This window comes from Dysidea avara, chromosome 6, assembly GCF_963678975.1.
Source record: "Dysidea avara chromosome 6, odDysAvar1.4, whole genome shotgun sequence".
Classification (NCBI taxonomy): domain Eukaryota; kingdom Metazoa; phylum Porifera; class Demospongiae; order Dictyoceratida; family Dysideidae; genus Dysidea; species Dysidea avara.
Window position 1 is genome coordinate 7,979,821 of NC_089277.1, and position 17,255 is coordinate 7,997,075.

A 17,255-nucleotide genomic window follows, 5' to 3' on the forward strand; every position below is an offset into this window, starting at 1 on the left:
GTAGCTGAACTCTCTACAGGGTGATCTGTTCGTAGCTGAACTCCCTACAAGGTAACTTCTTCTAGTTGATCTTTCTACAGGGCGATTTGTTTGTAGCTGAGTTCTCTACAGGGTGATTTGTTTGCAGTTGAACTCTCTACATGGTAGTTTCTTTGTAGCTGAACTCTCTACAATGTGACTTCTTCTAGCTGAACTTTCTACAGGGTGACTTGTTTCTAGCTGATCTCTCTACAGGGTGACTTGTTTCTAGCTGAACTCTCTACAGGGGGTTTGTTTGCAGCTGAACTCCCTACAAGGTAACTTCTTCTAGTTGATCTTTCTACAGGGCGATTTGTTTGTAGCTGAGTTCTCTACAGGGTGATTTGTTTGCAGTTGAACTCTCTACATGGTAGTTTCTTTGTAGCTGAACTCTCTACAATGTGACTTCTTCTAGCTGAACTTTCTACAGGGTGACTTGTTTCTAGCTGATCTCTCTACAGGGTGACTTGTTTCTAGCTGAACTCTCTACAGGGGGTTTGTTTGCAGCTGAACTCTCTACAAGGTGACTTCTTCTAGCTGATCTCTCTACAGGGTAATTTGTTTGTAGCTGAACTCTCTACAGGTGATTTGTTTGTAGCTGGACTTTCTACAAGGTGATACTTCTAGCTGATCTCTCTACAGGATGACTTGTTTCTAAATGAACTCTCAACAGGGTGATCTGTTCATAGCTGAACTTTCTACTGGGTGATTTGTTTGCAGCTGAACTCTCTTCATGGTGGTTTCTTTGTAGCTGAACTCTCTACAATGTGACTTCTTCTAGCTGAACTCTCTACAGGGTGACTTGTTTCTAGCTGATCTCTCTACAGTGTGACTTGTTTCTAGCTGAACTCTCTACAGGTGATTTATTTGCAGCTGAACTCTCTACATGGTGATTTCTTTGTAGCTGAACTCTCTACAAGGTAACTTCTTCTAGCTGATATTTTTACAGGGCATATTTGTTTGTACATAGCTGAGTTCTCTACAGGGTGATTTATTTGCAGCTGAACTCTCTACATGAGAGTTTCATTGTAGCTGAACTCTCTACAATGTGACTTCTTCTAGCTGAACTCTCTACAAGGTAACTTCTTCTAGCTGATATTTTTAAAGGGTATATGTGTTTGTAGCCGAGTTCTCTACAGGGTGATTTATTTGCAGCTGAACTCTCTACATGGTGGTTTCTTTGTAGCTGAACTCTCTACAGGGTGATCTGTTCGTAGCTGAACTCCCTACAAGGTAACTTCTTCTAGTTGATCTTTCTACAGGGCGATTTGTTTGTAGCTGAGTTCTCTACAGGGTGATTTGTTTGCAGTTGAACTCTCTACATGGTAGTTTCTTTGTAGCTGAACTCTCTACAATGTGACTTCTTCTAGCTGAACTTTCTACAGGGTGACTTGTTTCTAGCTGATCTCTCTACAGGGTGACTTGTTTCTAGCTGAACTCTCTACAGGGGGTTTGTTTGCAGCTGAACTCTCTACAAGGTGACTTCTTCTAGCTGATCTCTCTACAGGGTAATTTGTTTGTAGCTGAACTCTCTACAGGTGATTTGTTTGTAGCTGAACTTTCTACAAGGTGATACTTCTAGCTGATCTCTCTACAGGATGACTTGTTTCTAAATGAACTCTCAACAGGGTGATCTGTTCATAGCTGAACTTTCTACTGGGTGATTTGTTTGCAGTTTAACTCTCTACACGGTGTTTTCTTTGTAGCTAAACTCTCTACAAGGTAACTTCTTCTAGCTGATCTCTCTACAGGGCAATTTGTTTGAGCAGAACTCTCTACATGATGGTTTCTTTGTAGCTGAACTCTCTATTAGGTACCTTCTTCTGGCTGATCTGACTACAGGGTGACTTGTTTGTAGCTGAATTCCCTACAGAATAACTTGCAATGTAATATGATTGAGTAAATTATAAATGCAGCTGAATACTTTATTAGGGTGACTGTTCTATTAGAGTATCTCTATCTCGCATTTGCTACATGTAGTAGCCTTTCGAATCATAACTCAGTGGTTTGTAATCCGATTCTTCTGTACTACTGCAAGGACTTTCTATGATGATTATTCCAGCTACATACTGATTTTCAGCTCATTGCTCTAAGCGGTTTGCCTGATAGACACGAAAACTAATAGTTTTTTTATTTATAAAAATCGATCGCGTAATTTTGACACAGGTCGGGCTTTGTGTCATATCTCCGTGGTCTTTATCCCGATTCCTTTCAAACCACAAAAAGGCACTCCTACGATGGTTGCTCCATCTACATAGCAATTTTCAACTGATTCCTCAAACGAGTTTACCCTGTAGGCGTGACAGACCTTCGACCTTATTTTACGCAAATAATCGGTAATAACTCCGTGAATGTTCATCGAATTCCTACCAAAGTTGGTACAGAGATCCGCCTTAATGAGCCCTTTAAGTGTGCCAAATTTTAGCCCAATCCGAGCACGCATTCGTGTTTTATGGCGGATTTTGCGAAGTGTGCGAAATGAAGAAGTAGAAGGAAAAAACGAAGAAATTTAAACGAAATTTTGTTCGCTCGTATATCGGAAATGGCTGGAGCGATTTTCTTAAAATGTGGTGTGTAGACTCCCCTTACTGGCCGGCACCTCTCTAGCAAATTTTGTTCCAATCGGATAAGGGATCACAGAGCTACATAGGTGTGAAAATTGCGTTTTCTTACTTCCTGTTAATATACTCACGGTTGGCACGCCGGCTTCTTGAGCGGTTTTACTCTTTCACCACCTTTCATAACCCTTACGTAATATTAAGCTCAAAAGCATCCAGACTTCCTACTGTAGTTGTTGCTCTCTCTCTTCGACTTTAGGGCACGCATCTAGTAGTTGCCGCGAGTAGTCGACTTTAGGGGATGCGTCCAGTAGTTGCCGCGAGTAGTCGACTTTAGGGGAAGCGTCCAGTAGTTGCCACGAGTAGTAGACTTTAGGGGAAGCGTCTAGTAGTGTTAGCGTTAGGGTTAGGGTTAGGGTTAGAGTTCAGCTTTGGTTTCTTTTTCACCTTTAGGGTTAGGTTCTTCTTACTATATACAGCTTATTTCGTTAGTCACATTTATAAGATACAAAAGAAGGGAATCAAGGGAGCTAGCAGCGGTAGCATAATCGGTAGCACACTGGACCATCACACTGGGATCCTGGGTTCGATCCCTTTTCAATACTGCACTTTTTTTTTCGCCTTTTTGGTTCACCGTTATTTTTCTAAGTTCTGTAGGGTTATGAAATAGGGTGAAAAGAGTGATACCCCTTCTTGAGCCGCACGACACACTACCGTGTGTCTTGATATCAAGAGTTCATTATATTATGAACTCTTGCATATATTTATTACATGTCAATTAATTCCCACAGGATAATTTGCAGCTGGCCTCTCTACTGGGTGACTTGAAATGTAGCTGAACTCTCTACAGGGTAATCTGCTTGTACGTAGATGAACTCTTTACAGGATTCTCTCTACAGGGTGACTTGACTCTAGCTGAACTCTCTGCAGGGTTATCTGTTTGTAGTTGAATTCTCTACATGGTGATTTGTTTGCAGCTGAACTCTCTACAAGGTAACCTCTTCTAGCTGATCTGTGTACAGGGTGACTTGTTTCTAGCTGGTCTCTCTACAGGGAGATTTGTTTGTAGCTGAATTCTCTACAGGGTGATTTGTTTGCAGCTGAACTCTCTACATGGTTGTTGCTTTATAGCTGAACTCTCTAAAAGGTGACTTCTTATAGCTGAACTCTCTACAGGGTGATCTTTTCATAGCTGAACTCTCTACAGGGTGATTTGTTTGCAGCTGAAATCCTTACAGGTGATTTGTTTGTAGCTGAACTCTCTACAAGGTGATACTTCTAGGTGATCTCTCTACAGGATGACTTGTTTCTAACTGAACTCTCAACAGGGTGATCTGTTCATAGCTGAACTTTCTACAGGGTGATTTGTTTGCAGCTGAACTCTCTGCATGGTAGTTTCTTTGTAGCTGAACTCTCTACAATGTGACTTCTTCTAGCTGAACTTTCTACAGGGTGACTTGTTTCTAGCTGATCTCTCTACAGGGTGACTTGTTTCTAGCTGAACTCTCTACAGGGGGTTTGTTTGCAGCTGAACTCTGTACATGGTAGTTTCTTTGTAGCTGAACTCTCTACAATGTGACTTCTTCTAGCTGAACTTTCTACAGGGTGACTTGTTTCTAGCTGATCTCTCTACAGGGTGACTTGTTTCTAGCTGAACTCTCTACAGGGGGTTTGTTTGCAGCTGAACTCTCTACAAGGTGACTTCTTCTAGCTGAACACTCTACAGAGTGATTGATTTTTTTGCAGCTGAACTCTCTACATGGTGGTTTCTTTGTAACTGAACTCTCTACAGGGTGATTTGTTTGTAGCTGAACTCTCTACAGGGTGATCTGTTCATAGCTGAACTCTCTACAAGGTAACTTCTTCAAGCTGATATTTTTACAGGGCATATTTGTTTGTAGCTGAGTTCTCTACAGGGTGATTTGTTTGCAGCTGAACTCTCTACATGGGAGTTTCATTGTAGCTGAACTCTCTACAATGTGACTTCTTCTAGCTGAACTCTCTACAGGGTGACTTGTTTATAGCTGAACTCTCTACAGGTGATTTGTTTGCAGCTGAACTCTCTACATGGTGGTTTCTTTGTAGCTGAACTCTCTACAAGGTAACTTCTTCTAGCTGATCTTTCTACAGGGTGATTTGTTTGTAGCTGAATTCTCTACAGGGTGATTTATTTGCAGCTGAACTCTCTACAAGGTGACTTCTTCTAGCTGATCTCTCTACAAGCTAACTGAACTCTCTACAGTGTGGTCTGTTCATTGCAAAACTTCTACTGGGTGATTTGTTTGCAACTGAAGTTTTTGCATGATCGTTTCTTTGTAACTAAACTCTCTACAAGGTAACTTCTTCTAGCTGATCTCTCTACAGGGCAATTTGTTTGAGCTGAACTCTCTACATGATGGTTTCTTTGTAGCTGAACTCTCTATTAGGTACCTTTTTCTGGCTGATCTGACTACAGGGTGACTTGTTTGTAGCTGAATTCCCTACAGAATAACTTGCAATGTAATATAATTGAGTAAATTATAAATGCAGCTGAATACTTTATTAGGGTGACTGTTCTATTAGAGTATCTCGATCTCGCATTTGTTACACGTAGTTGTCTTTCGAATCATAACTCAGTGGTTTGTAATCCGATTCTTCTGTACTACTGCAAGGACTTTCTATGATAACTATTCCAGCTACATACTGATTTTCAGCTCGTTGCTCTAAGCGGTTTGTCTGGTAGACACGAAAACTAATAGTTTTTTATTAATAAAAATCGATCGCGTAATTTTTACACAGGTCGGGCTTTGTGTCATATCTCCATGGTCTTTATCCCGATTCCTTTCAAACCACAAAAAGGCACTCGTACGATGGTTGCTCCAACTACATATCAATTTTCAACTGATTCCTCAAACGAGTTTACCCTGTAGGCGTGACAGACCTTCGACATTATTTTACGCAAATAATCAGTCATAACTCCGTGAATGTTCATCGGATTCCTACCAAAGTTGGTTCAGAGATCCGCCTTAATGAGCCCTTTAAGTGTGCCAAATTTTAGCCCAATCCGAGCACGCATTCGTGTTTTATGGCGGATTTTGCGAAGTGTGCGAAATGAAGAAGTATAGAAGAAGAAAAAAACGAAGAAATTAAAACGACATTTTGTTCGCTCGTATCTCGGAAATGGCTGTAGCGATTTTCTTCAAATTTGGTGTGTAGACTCCCCTAGCTGGCCGGCACGTCTGTAGCAAATTTGGTTCCAATCGGATAAGGGATCACAGAGCTACATAGGTGTGAAAAAAATTTTTTTTTTTTTTTCCTTTTGAAATGATTATGTATTGAAATTATTTAGTTACAACTACACATACAACTACACAGCCAAACTACTACTGCTACTACTAGTACTGCTACTATATACTACTACTAGGAATACAATCAATCAAGGAAAAAGGGGATTGTTATCATCATCATTGTCCTGAACAGCCCAATATCTTAAAATCATTTTAGCATTGCTTTGCCACAGTGCAACAGAAAGTTGTTGTAATAAATTCTTTCTTGCAAGCTTGGTAGGAACACCGCTTCTAGGGGTGGTACGGTCAGCAATAATTCTTAACATTCTCAGGGCAAAAGGGGTCCACACTCCAAAGCACTCCACTACCAAAGGAACAAACTCAGAACCAGCCTTCTCCACAGCTGCCAAATGCTCTAAATTGCGTTTTCTTTCTTCCTGTTAATATACTCACGGGTGGCACGCCGGCTTCTTGGGCCGCACGACACACTACCGTGTGTCTTGATGTCAAAATTTTTTCGTCAATTATACCAGTGATGAAAATATGTTGTGTCAAAATTTTAATAGACGAAAATTTTCTACGCCAAAATTTTTCTGATTTACGGTAGTCAAATTAACAGTATTAAATCATTGATGACTATCAAAGGCTATACACAAAGTTGTCTAACATATCATGAGGTTTACTATCCCCCCCAAGCTGTTGTATTCAGTAGTATGTGGTGACTGTACACACTATTATGTGCGTTGTGATATACTTCACATTTACAATAATAAGTTTGTTTCATGTCTGTCTTTTGATATACTGAGTATCAAATCTGTGAACTCTTTATTGTCTGTTTTGTAGTTAGTGTTTCTTGTAATTGTGTTGCAGTTATGTTTTGTACTGTTCCTGTTCTGTGTCTTTTTATGTATGTATGTTGAGGGAAGCACCCTTGTACAGGCTATGCCTATATTGGTGCCACCCTGTCATTTTGACAATTTAGTTAATAAATAAAATGTGTGTACATCACCTACATTATTGTAACATGGCTATTGATAAAATACTCTATACATTTTAGAGTAATAAAACACCATTACAACTTGCTGTGGAGGAAGGGAAGAGTGATGTTGTGAAGCATCTTGTAGAACATGGTAAAATGGACATCACCCAGTTTGATCAGGTAAATAACACTATTGTTAGAAGAGTGATGTACTGTGACTATAGTTATGGTTATGTTGAAATCACTTCCTAGACACACATAAGTCAGCATGTCAACCATGATTAGCAACACAATGGATATGTGTGTATACTCAGATAGTCTTGTTGTTTTCTCATTAATAGTTGATTATGTATGTGGGTGGCCTAGAAATGTACACTATTTATATAAGTTAGCAACCAAATTAATTCTGAATAGTAAAATGTGCATGATCTGTACCTTATTACCATATTTTGCAGGATTTCAAACAAAAGGTGATACTGTAGTTAGTTTATTCATTGATAGCACATATAATTATCATACACGTGTGCAAGGTGTATATCAATTCCAATCGCTCCAGCCATTGTACTGCTTTGCATCATTTGGATGTGTGTAGCTGAAGTGTCTGTGATATTTCAATGCTGCAATATAATAGTCTTTATAGATGTGCTCAGTTATATAGGTGGATAGCTACACTATTATTTTTTGCATAAACAGAAAAAAATTCAGACCAGGAGATTATTTTTACAATGAGATTGGAGGCAGATGCTAAGGGTGTTAGAGTTGCAGTAGCCCAAAATTTATGTTGGTAATAATAGGTGTGTAAAACACATCCAGCATGCAAAGCATGATCTGGGAGCATATATATCTCCAAGGAATTTTTACATGTCAGGAGATTGAATTTTGGGGAATATTCAGAGGGAATGTTCAGTGGAAATGTTGGAGAATATTCAATTTAAATACATGCTTGATAGTTGTATAATTTATGTGACTGCTCTATTAGGGTGACTGCTCTATTAGAGCATATTGATCTTGATTGACCAGTTTCTGAAAACCTTGCAGGAGATTATGTGATGACTATTGCACAATACAGCTTAGAATTGAGGGTGCTCAGCACCTCCAGTAAAATAAGTTGCACCCCAGAACCTCTCTTCCACCACCTACATAGACACAAGAAAATAAAAGAATCTATCTACTGCTTGCTGTAATACATTTAGTTATACCATGTAGAGCATAAAAGCTATACCTTACTGTGTGAACAGTCCAAACACTAATGTAATTATGAACCTAAAGGAATGTGGGACATACTTCCCTAGAAAATATTTGAAAAATAGACTCTGGTATTGAATCTGAGAATGAATTCAGAATTTTACTATTATGGCGACAAATTAATAAGGGTATCTTGTTTTTGATGTTTATATTCATTGTTAGCATGCAGAGGCGTAGCTAAGGGGGGCAAGGGGGGGCATTTGCCCCCCCATCACTAAATGATTTTTTAAAAACCTTCGTAACAAGTTTACCACTATTAAACTGACACGCAAATGACTGTAAATTATGTACACTACTACTCGTATCACCAGGGGTTTCTACTGAATGCGGACACACAACATTCAACTCGCTCGTGAATCCATCAAACGAAAATATTAGAGACATACTTATATATTCAGCCTAGATTACTCGCGTGATAGAACATTTTTGAATCTAAAAAGAGTGACCCGCTTCTCCGCGGCAGGAGTCACAAGTAACAAAGGAGACCAGATAACGCTACGGACCTACTGCCTACGAGGTGATAAAGTGTTAGCTAAATAAATGTACCAAGTTTATTCTATCGAGTCGATCACACTGGACCTTTGTACGTACAGCAGTGCAGTCTGTTTTTACTTTGTCAGTCAGTCAGTCAGGTGGATCAGTCAAGCTTACAAGTTCTGCTAGCAAGACAGGTGGGATTTCGTGCAATACATGGCATTTCAATTTCGCCGAGTGAAGTGAGTGAATACGTCATCCTGTCAGCAGTGTGCTAGGACTGCAGCACAGGCTGTGGCTAACGTAAAGTAACCTGTATTTGCACTAAAGTATTAGCTCTACCGGACTGTGGATGAATTTGTTGGAGTACAGTTGTGGCACGTGCGATGATGCTCGACGAATATAGCTACCTCGATTGGAAGCAGTCAGTACTGAAATAGTTACGTAGCTAGTTCTTTAAGCTGTAATAATGCAACATCGTATGTTGGCTAGCCCACCATTGGGTCATTAGCCTTTTTTGCAATCATAAATGATTTTGAGTGTTTCGTGGGGGTATGCCTGCCCCTCCATCACCTTCTGGCTAGCTACGCCCCTGTTAGCATGCATCCAGTTGGTTGCAGTTATAGAAGAAACCAATAAAGTACAATATTTTAATCAGGAAGCTAAGCCTCTCCACCTACATTTTGACAGGGGCTATTATATAGTTTTCTTGCCTCCCACCCAAGCTATGTGTTCATGATTCAAGATTCACAATACATGAAGCCTAGTAGTGCTTATAAATAACTTCATTGATTTAAAGGTTGACAAAAATTTCTTGGGACACACTGCACCCTATGCAGACTCTTGCATCTGGGATTTACTGCTATCATTACTACAGTCAAACCTCAATTGTTTGAACCCCTTATAACCAGGGATGGTCCATAAGTCTGAAAAGTCTGTATCTCGTGTATAAATAACCTTAAATTGGCACAAAAAAATATAAAAATATATTGCTATCACCAACTACCCTAATAGAACAGTCACTACTCTAATTTAGCAGTTATTTCCATAGTTCAGTAAACCGAGATTCCAGATAAGTGGGTTCCAGATAACTGAGGTTCCACTTTACTCTACTTGAACATTCTCATAAGCATATGACCAGCTATACTGTAAATACGGTGTATGCATTGCATAAATATATAATGCAATTTGAGAGCATTTTGGTAAAGTTTATATAGCTATGTTGTTAAAAGACTTTGAGCCATGAGGAAAGTGAACTCTGTTTGTGCTCAACAATCTAGTGGGTAGCTAAGTTCTAATTGTGTATACAGCAAACTAAAGGTAATACAGACGAAAAGATTATAGAATACATATAATTGTGCTTTCTAAATTTTAATATTCACTTGTGCAGTAGCTAAACCACTGTAAGTAGTTACATGTATCAAGAAAATAGTATCTACAAAACTACAATCATAGATTGCCATTAACAGCTAATCACATGCTACATAATTAATAGTTCATATCCAACAAAAAAGATTGAGACATGATTAGACTATAATGCAGGTCTCAAATTGCAGTGAGCAGATTGGCACTAGTTACTATTTAATTTTATACATAGTTATAGCCATACACATTGACATGCAGCATCCAATCAGCATAATTATATACTTGCTTATGAAATTCTACAGCTGCTTAGGTAGCTATGTGATATGTATGTTGATATGAATTTGTATTATGAAATTTTACATAATTTAACACTGCACAAAATCGCATTTATATATCATTGCACACTTTAGGTTTAACACTACAAATTTGTGCAGTTGTAAGGCCTTATATGGGCCTTGTAATGGTGGGAAACCAAAGGTTATGCAATTCAAACCATTGCATGGTAAAACAGTCACTGAAAATAATTCAAAGTCTTAATGTGGGGGTGTTGTAACATTGTTTCCATTGCTTAAAAGCAGCACATAATATCAAGTGATATTGTAGTACTGTGTAAACAATCCCCTAAAGTGATCAGTGCTGTTCAAAAATTTCATCTTTAAAAAATCAACATAGAAACATCTTACATAATGAGTATCACATTTGCAGAATAATGTTAGTCCATCCAACATCAATACAGCATTAAAAACAAGATAATACTTAGCTACGGGTGGCTGGATATAATTAATCACTGAAACTTGAATTTTGGAATGCTTACTTGCCTGTCTGCCTGCCTGTTTGTCTGCCTGACTGGAGTTCCTGCCTGACCACAGTTGCAAGGCCAGAGGCGAAATGAAGCAGCATATATAGCACCATTTTATAGTCTGGTGTTTGCGAACCTATAGTGCAAGACATCATAAACTTCCAAAACTTCAAAATTTTAGGGAAATTTTTAAAGATATTTTCCAAAGTATCATTTTAGGACTATGATGTACTCATAAGATAATGCATTAAAAAAACACTTTTGATTGTTTCAAATATGCAAAGGCTCTACAATACTAATAGATTTATAATTGTGTAGGTGGTAATTTATAGTCTAGTTTTTAGTTTAATCCTGTTAACTTCAGAATTGTAAAATTCTGTTACAGTGGAAATTTTACAAAATGTATACACTGTTTATAGCATACATTTCAGAGCCATACTTATAATGGTTCACCAGATTTTTTACAGTCCATACTTTCAAAAATGCTGCTATATCATGTTTTCTAAGGATAAAATTGCAAATGTTTTACAGTGGAAATTTCAACTATAGCTAGTTTGATATTTAGTAAATAGTTGGCAGACACACTCAAACTTTCAAAAAAATTAAAACATAATTTTCTAATAAAGCATTCACTTGGTGCTCTAACGGTAGAGAGAATTAGAATTTTTGTGTAAAATCAACACAATATGAAAACAATGTGTACAGAACACCTGTTCCAAATTTGGTGGCTTTATGTTTCTTTGAACTAAAATTATGAAAGTAAAACTCCACATGTGTCATTTTTGGAAGTTTATGTCTCGCGCTATTATTGCACAATGTAACAACCATTTTATTATTGATAACATGCCTGGATGGTATACTGAAAAGTCTACCATGGGTATACAGGAGTTTGTGCTTGTGCATTGTTATTTTGAGTATTTCACAATAATGTTGTAGAATTACAAAGAGAAAATTGAAAAACTGTTGAAGGAGTCATTTGATGAAAAATTGTTGGAGGAGCCACCTAAAGACAATCACTCTGCATCACCTGCTACACAAAAAGGTATCACTCTACCTATATGTACACTCCATTAAAATATGTGTAAAAGCAAACTTCAGACTGTTGTGAGCATTTCTTTATTCCATACTTTATGTTATTTGCACAAAACTGTAAGTACAAATAATTGTGTACATGCTAGATCTACAAATTGGGAGAAATATTGACAACAGTTATCTTTATTGCTGAGCAAAAGATAAAAGAGTATTAACTGCCAGTACTAGCAAATGTAAGATTAATTTCTCAAACTCATCAATAATAATAAGTTGGAATGGCTTCATGTTCATTTCTTACTATCAAACAAGTACACAGAAAAATTTTAATCTCTCGAGCTCATCAACAATAATAAGTGGGAATGTTTTCATGTCTATTAAACAAGTACACAGAAAAATTTGGAATTTTCAACTAGATTACGGACCATAGCACATCGATAAAAAGTACTGAAACAAGTTGCAGTAGTGCATGATATTAAATCACAGTAAAACAATAAGAAGTGTTATATCCCTACTGTACTCAAGATACCATAATGGAAATGCACAGTAGGGATATAACACTTTTTATTGTTTTACTGTAGTTTAATATCATGCACTACTGCAACTTGTTTCAGTACTTTTCATCGATGTGCTATGGTCCCTACTCTAGTTGAAAATTCCAAATTTTTCTGTGTATTTGTTTGTTAATTTTTTTGTAAATAATTTTTATGACTGGTAAACCCACACATACCACATCTGAAATAGTGCCGTGTGCCCCAGCTATAAGTATCCATTAAGCTTCGCTGTCAGCTATGTTCAACCTGTTACACAATATTTCAGATCTAGAACTGTTCGAAAAGCACCTCTGCAATCCATGTATACCAAAAGAAATGGTGCCGCATGCCCCAGTTATATCAATTATTGTCTGAAAAGTTAAGTATCCATTATTGCTTTGTTGTTGGCTATGTTAAACCCATTAAACAGCAGTACAAATCAAGAACTGTTCAAAAAGCACTTTTGCAATCAAAATATCCATTATGAAAAATATGGACAATTTCTGTTACATGAAGGGAATCCATCACATACTACCATCAAATCGATACTTTTTGCTGTCAGCAAAGATGAATGGGACACAAAGGAGGACACTGGTGAGTCCATGAAGAGCGCATTGTATGTACGCGGTATGCCAAAATTCACCTCTCGGGCCAAAACGATGTCGAACAGTGAAAAAATCAAGCCTGTAGCCTTAGCCATTATCGAGTTATGCTTGTCTGAAGGCATCAGGCAGTCAGTCAGTCAGTAGAAAATTTCAGTAAATAAATTATATTTTAAATTCCGTTTCAGATTAATCTGAAAGCTTGTTTGGACTTAGTTTTACCTAACCAATATTGCCTCATCATTGTCAGGGAAAATTGAGGCTGGTCTTTGGGTGATGTTATTTTGTGGGCCATGCCTACTCCTTTATGGTCCCTACTATACAGTACTATCATACTGTATACGTAGTTTCAGGTACTGCAATTAAAAGCTACTCTTAAACTAAAGCTCAGCTGGTTTTGTCTTCAATTCTCTATGCTGGCATTTATCTTATAGCTTTCCAAATGGATTTTATCCACATGGCATTTGTCACATGTTTACCTTTCCAGCATTTGAGATATTTATTAAAAACTGCTTAAGCTCCTAAGCTATAGTTAAGCACCCGTCTTAAGGCTCTGCCTCCTTGTTTTCCCTCCCTGCCTAACTGGTGAAGTAAAGAAATTGTTCACAAGAAGGCATGTTAGAAGTGAACTAACTGAACTACTTTTATATGAAATAATAAACTAGTCCCATTTAAAGTATAATAGCATATATGCATTTTATATAATCCTAGTGAAATATTTAAATAATATAACTTTATATACAATATGTACATACCCTGCTGATGAAGTGTGGTATACACCTCCAAACTGCTACTGACTGTGTATTATGTGAATGAGTTTAATAAAAATGTGTAGTCAAAAAGCATTCTATCCTTCAACAGTTATTTAGCATTCTTCAATAGACTGAAGCTTAACCTCCCCACTGATATAGGCATGGGATGTATGCTACTGCACAATTTCCATTTCCAATCCCAGTCTGTAAGTAATCTAATGTCCATGATAAGTGTACCTTTAAAATTTCTGGAAAATGTGAACAGAATGTGAACAGATAGCAGAAAGAATGACCAATGGAAAAATCATTATGTCATGCAGCACAATGCTCCTTTGCGGTCCTTCCACTGTAATGATTGAAACACTCTAATAAAACAATCATCTACATTAAATACCACTAATATAGCTGTCAGGCATTCTTGTTAGGAAACTGCATTTAAAGTGATTGTCAACACTGAAAAGTAGCCACTCTCTTTAAAGATTTAACTGAAAAAGTTAACAAAGTATTGTAGTTAACTGACATCTTATAGTGTTTGGAAAACTACACCTGCAGCTTCCAGATAAGAAGTCACGTGATGCAACACTATGTATTTCACACTGGAATGGTTCCATGGAGGGGAGGCCCTGTGATTGTCCATAGTACCCTTGTAGTCTCTTCATTGGAGCCACTGCAGCTTGACAAGCATACTGCAACTGCCACATACCCTATACATTACTGCTGGGCAGTATTGAAAAATAGCAAATGGTATACTTTCCATAAAAAGTATCACGGTATTACTAGATATCATGGTATTAATGTAAAAGTCATTGGTATTAAAATAACAGCCGTTTACAGCTATGCAGGGGTGGATCAGTGGGGTGTCTTTGGGGTCTCAAGACCCCTCAGGTTGAACCTTGAACAGGAAATCTAAGACAGAAAGTGCACAAAGGAAAGAAACAGATCACGGAAGATCAATATACTCTAATAGAGCAGTCCCAAACTATTCTAATTAACTATGATATTACATCACATGATGATAGCTCACGTGATATGGATTGTTTAAAGTTCAATAAATGGCAGAAGACACATGCTTATTGTGCATGGAAGAGCTGGCAGCTGCAAGGAAGCAATGGCATTTGTAATCACTGATATTGTTGTAAAGATACGTCTGATTTGTATAATCTTCTATATATAAAGTAGTGTTATACTGCTGGTACTTTTCTTTTGTGGTAATGCACCTGACCTGACTCTGCCTTTGGTCATTATGGGCACATGATATCACTCGGCTATTCTTGAGACCTCACTCAGAAAACACAGAATGCCGGTCCTCGCACTCGACAGTATGAATTACAAAGTGACACAGGAGTTAGCTGCCGTAGACTCCAGTTATTAAGCACATGCGCTTATAAATTTCGGAGAAAAAATATTGAAGTTCACCATGCTTGTTAAGTGCATGCGTTTATAAAATGACTATGAGAAGTTTCAGCTGGGAGAGCGTTATTCATGGCCACCACTTTTATAAAGAAATTTGGATGCCAGTGATAGGTGAAATACTTACCTGTGATCAAGAGCATGGCAATTCCAAGGATTCTTTTGCTATTAGTGTTATTAATGATGGAAAAATTGTTGGACACGTGCCTCATGAACTATCGTGTATAGTGTGGTACTTCATCGAGCATGATGGGAGCGTTAATTGTCGAGTTACTGGACGGAGGAAGCATGGTAAAGGGCTAGAAGTTCCTTGTGTTTATCGTTTTCATGCTTGTAAAAGCTGTACGATACAAAAACTATGGAAACTGCCGAGTCAAGTCCCACACCAAATTCTATTCTCAGACTATCTACTAGCTGTAGCAAGAAACTCCACTGGTATATTTAGCTGTAATTATAAAAGACTGTCATTTAGTATGTGGACTACTATTATATCTTGTATATACATAGATATTGTTCATACATACATTCCAATTGTAGCTAGATATTTGATTGTGCTGGCAATGTAACATTGTAACATGAAATTACATTGTGTACAAGATTTTAAGAGTTGTCCATATATCTATTTGGTTGGTAATAGACATCATGGGATCTTGAATTATATCTTCAACTTCTGGTAATTCAAAAGACCCATGGCATCATGGAGTAAGTCTCTCTCATGATGATAAAATCTTCTGGCATGACATTTCTGTTCTACTGTGCTGTCATTGCCAGATTCATCAGAAAAAGATCAATGATGTGAATATCTTCACTAATGCTAACTTCACTGTCACTTTCAATCTCAATTTCATCACTGGTACTTGTCTCACTTTCCGTTGCAGGAATATGATCACTCTCTTCCTGATTACAACTTTCAAATGGATCTTCTTCACTGCTTTCTACTTCATAGTCTTCTATATTATTTATGTTCATTTCCTCATCTTCAGAGCCGTAAATAGCCATAGAAACCCCACACTTTTTGAAAGCTTTAATCACCATATCTTTATTAGTACATGTCTTCTCCCAAGCTTCTCCAATCCATTTATTAAGAAGTACTCTACGATCTCTTGCAAAAAAAGTTCCCATGTACATAGTCATTAAGCTGTTCTTGCATGTGGCTGGTTGCAAGATCATCAACCATACATTTAAACGGTGCATTAAAAACAACATCAATTGGTTGCACTAAGCTTGTGCACCCTAGTGGGATCAGTGCAGTAGTGGTATTGCAGTCTCTGGTAAACAAATCTTCAATAAATGGTATATTTTCTGATCAAGACAAAGAAGAGCTGGACCCTCCACGTGTGATTTCCAGTGCTGTCTAACCCAGTAAATCATGGTTGGTTCATTACACCATGCGTTCTCTTTGAAAAGTACACCAACTCATGGTTATTTGCATTCCTGTGCTCTAAAAATAACTAGAGGTTTGACACGGGGGACTCTATCAGCAAAATTAATAGAGTGAGCTGAACAGTACACTGTCTCTTATCTGTCATTTGCTATACAACTCAGCCTAAATCTTCCATGTGGGCCTAGCTTGATCCCAGTAGCTGCTATCGCCCTGATATCTTGATGAAAGTTATGCATCAACTCCCTCTTACTTGATGGAACTATCTGAGCTTTGTGTGTAGGATGGTGTAAACTGATTTTGTAGCATTCCATCAAACCACATGTCTGAAAATTTAAATTTGCTGCCTGGAAAAACGGATTTGAGGAGTTGCTGTCCTCTTGTCCTGAACCACCATCCCTTTACTTTCAGCCCACTTTGATGTAGCCTTCGATGTTCATTGTATAGCACTTCTTCCATCTCCGAGTATTCTGCAGACCTTCCAAAAGACACACGTTTCCTTCCCTTCTTACTATCATGTATGGCCTTCTGGTATTTGATCCATTGCAGTACTGTTTTCATGTTGAGGTCAAATTTCTGACACGTACAATATAATTGTTTCCGTTAGTAGTATACCACCTCAAAACATGGAGCTTCTGCTCTCTGGTATAACTTCTCCTGGATTTTACTAAGGTCTTTTGTCCTTCCATCATTTCCATGCTGCACCTGCCGCCTCCCACCACATTATAATTACTAAAAATATGTGCACTTAATAAACAGGTGTCTAGAACGTGTATGCTATATGCGCTTATTAGACAATATGTGCTTAATACTGCTTATTAACCTTGTACGCCTAAAAACCGGA

At 37.8% G+C, this 17,255-nt stretch overlaps 1 protein-coding gene across 1 annotated transcript in view; it reads left to right on the forward strand.

Annotated features, from left to right (window-relative positions):
• Positions 1-17,255, forward strand: part of LOC136258253 (uncharacterized) — a 194,826-nt gene that overhangs the window by 167,568 nt on the left and 10,003 nt on the right. The window contains exons 13-14 of the mRNA XM_066051572.1: positions 6,900-7,001; positions 11,641-11,746. Coding sequence (XP_065907644.1) covers positions 6,900-7,001; positions 11,641-11,746 — 208 coding nt within the window. The remainder of the gene's footprint in view (positions 1-6,899; positions 7,002-11,640; positions 11,747-17,255) is intronic.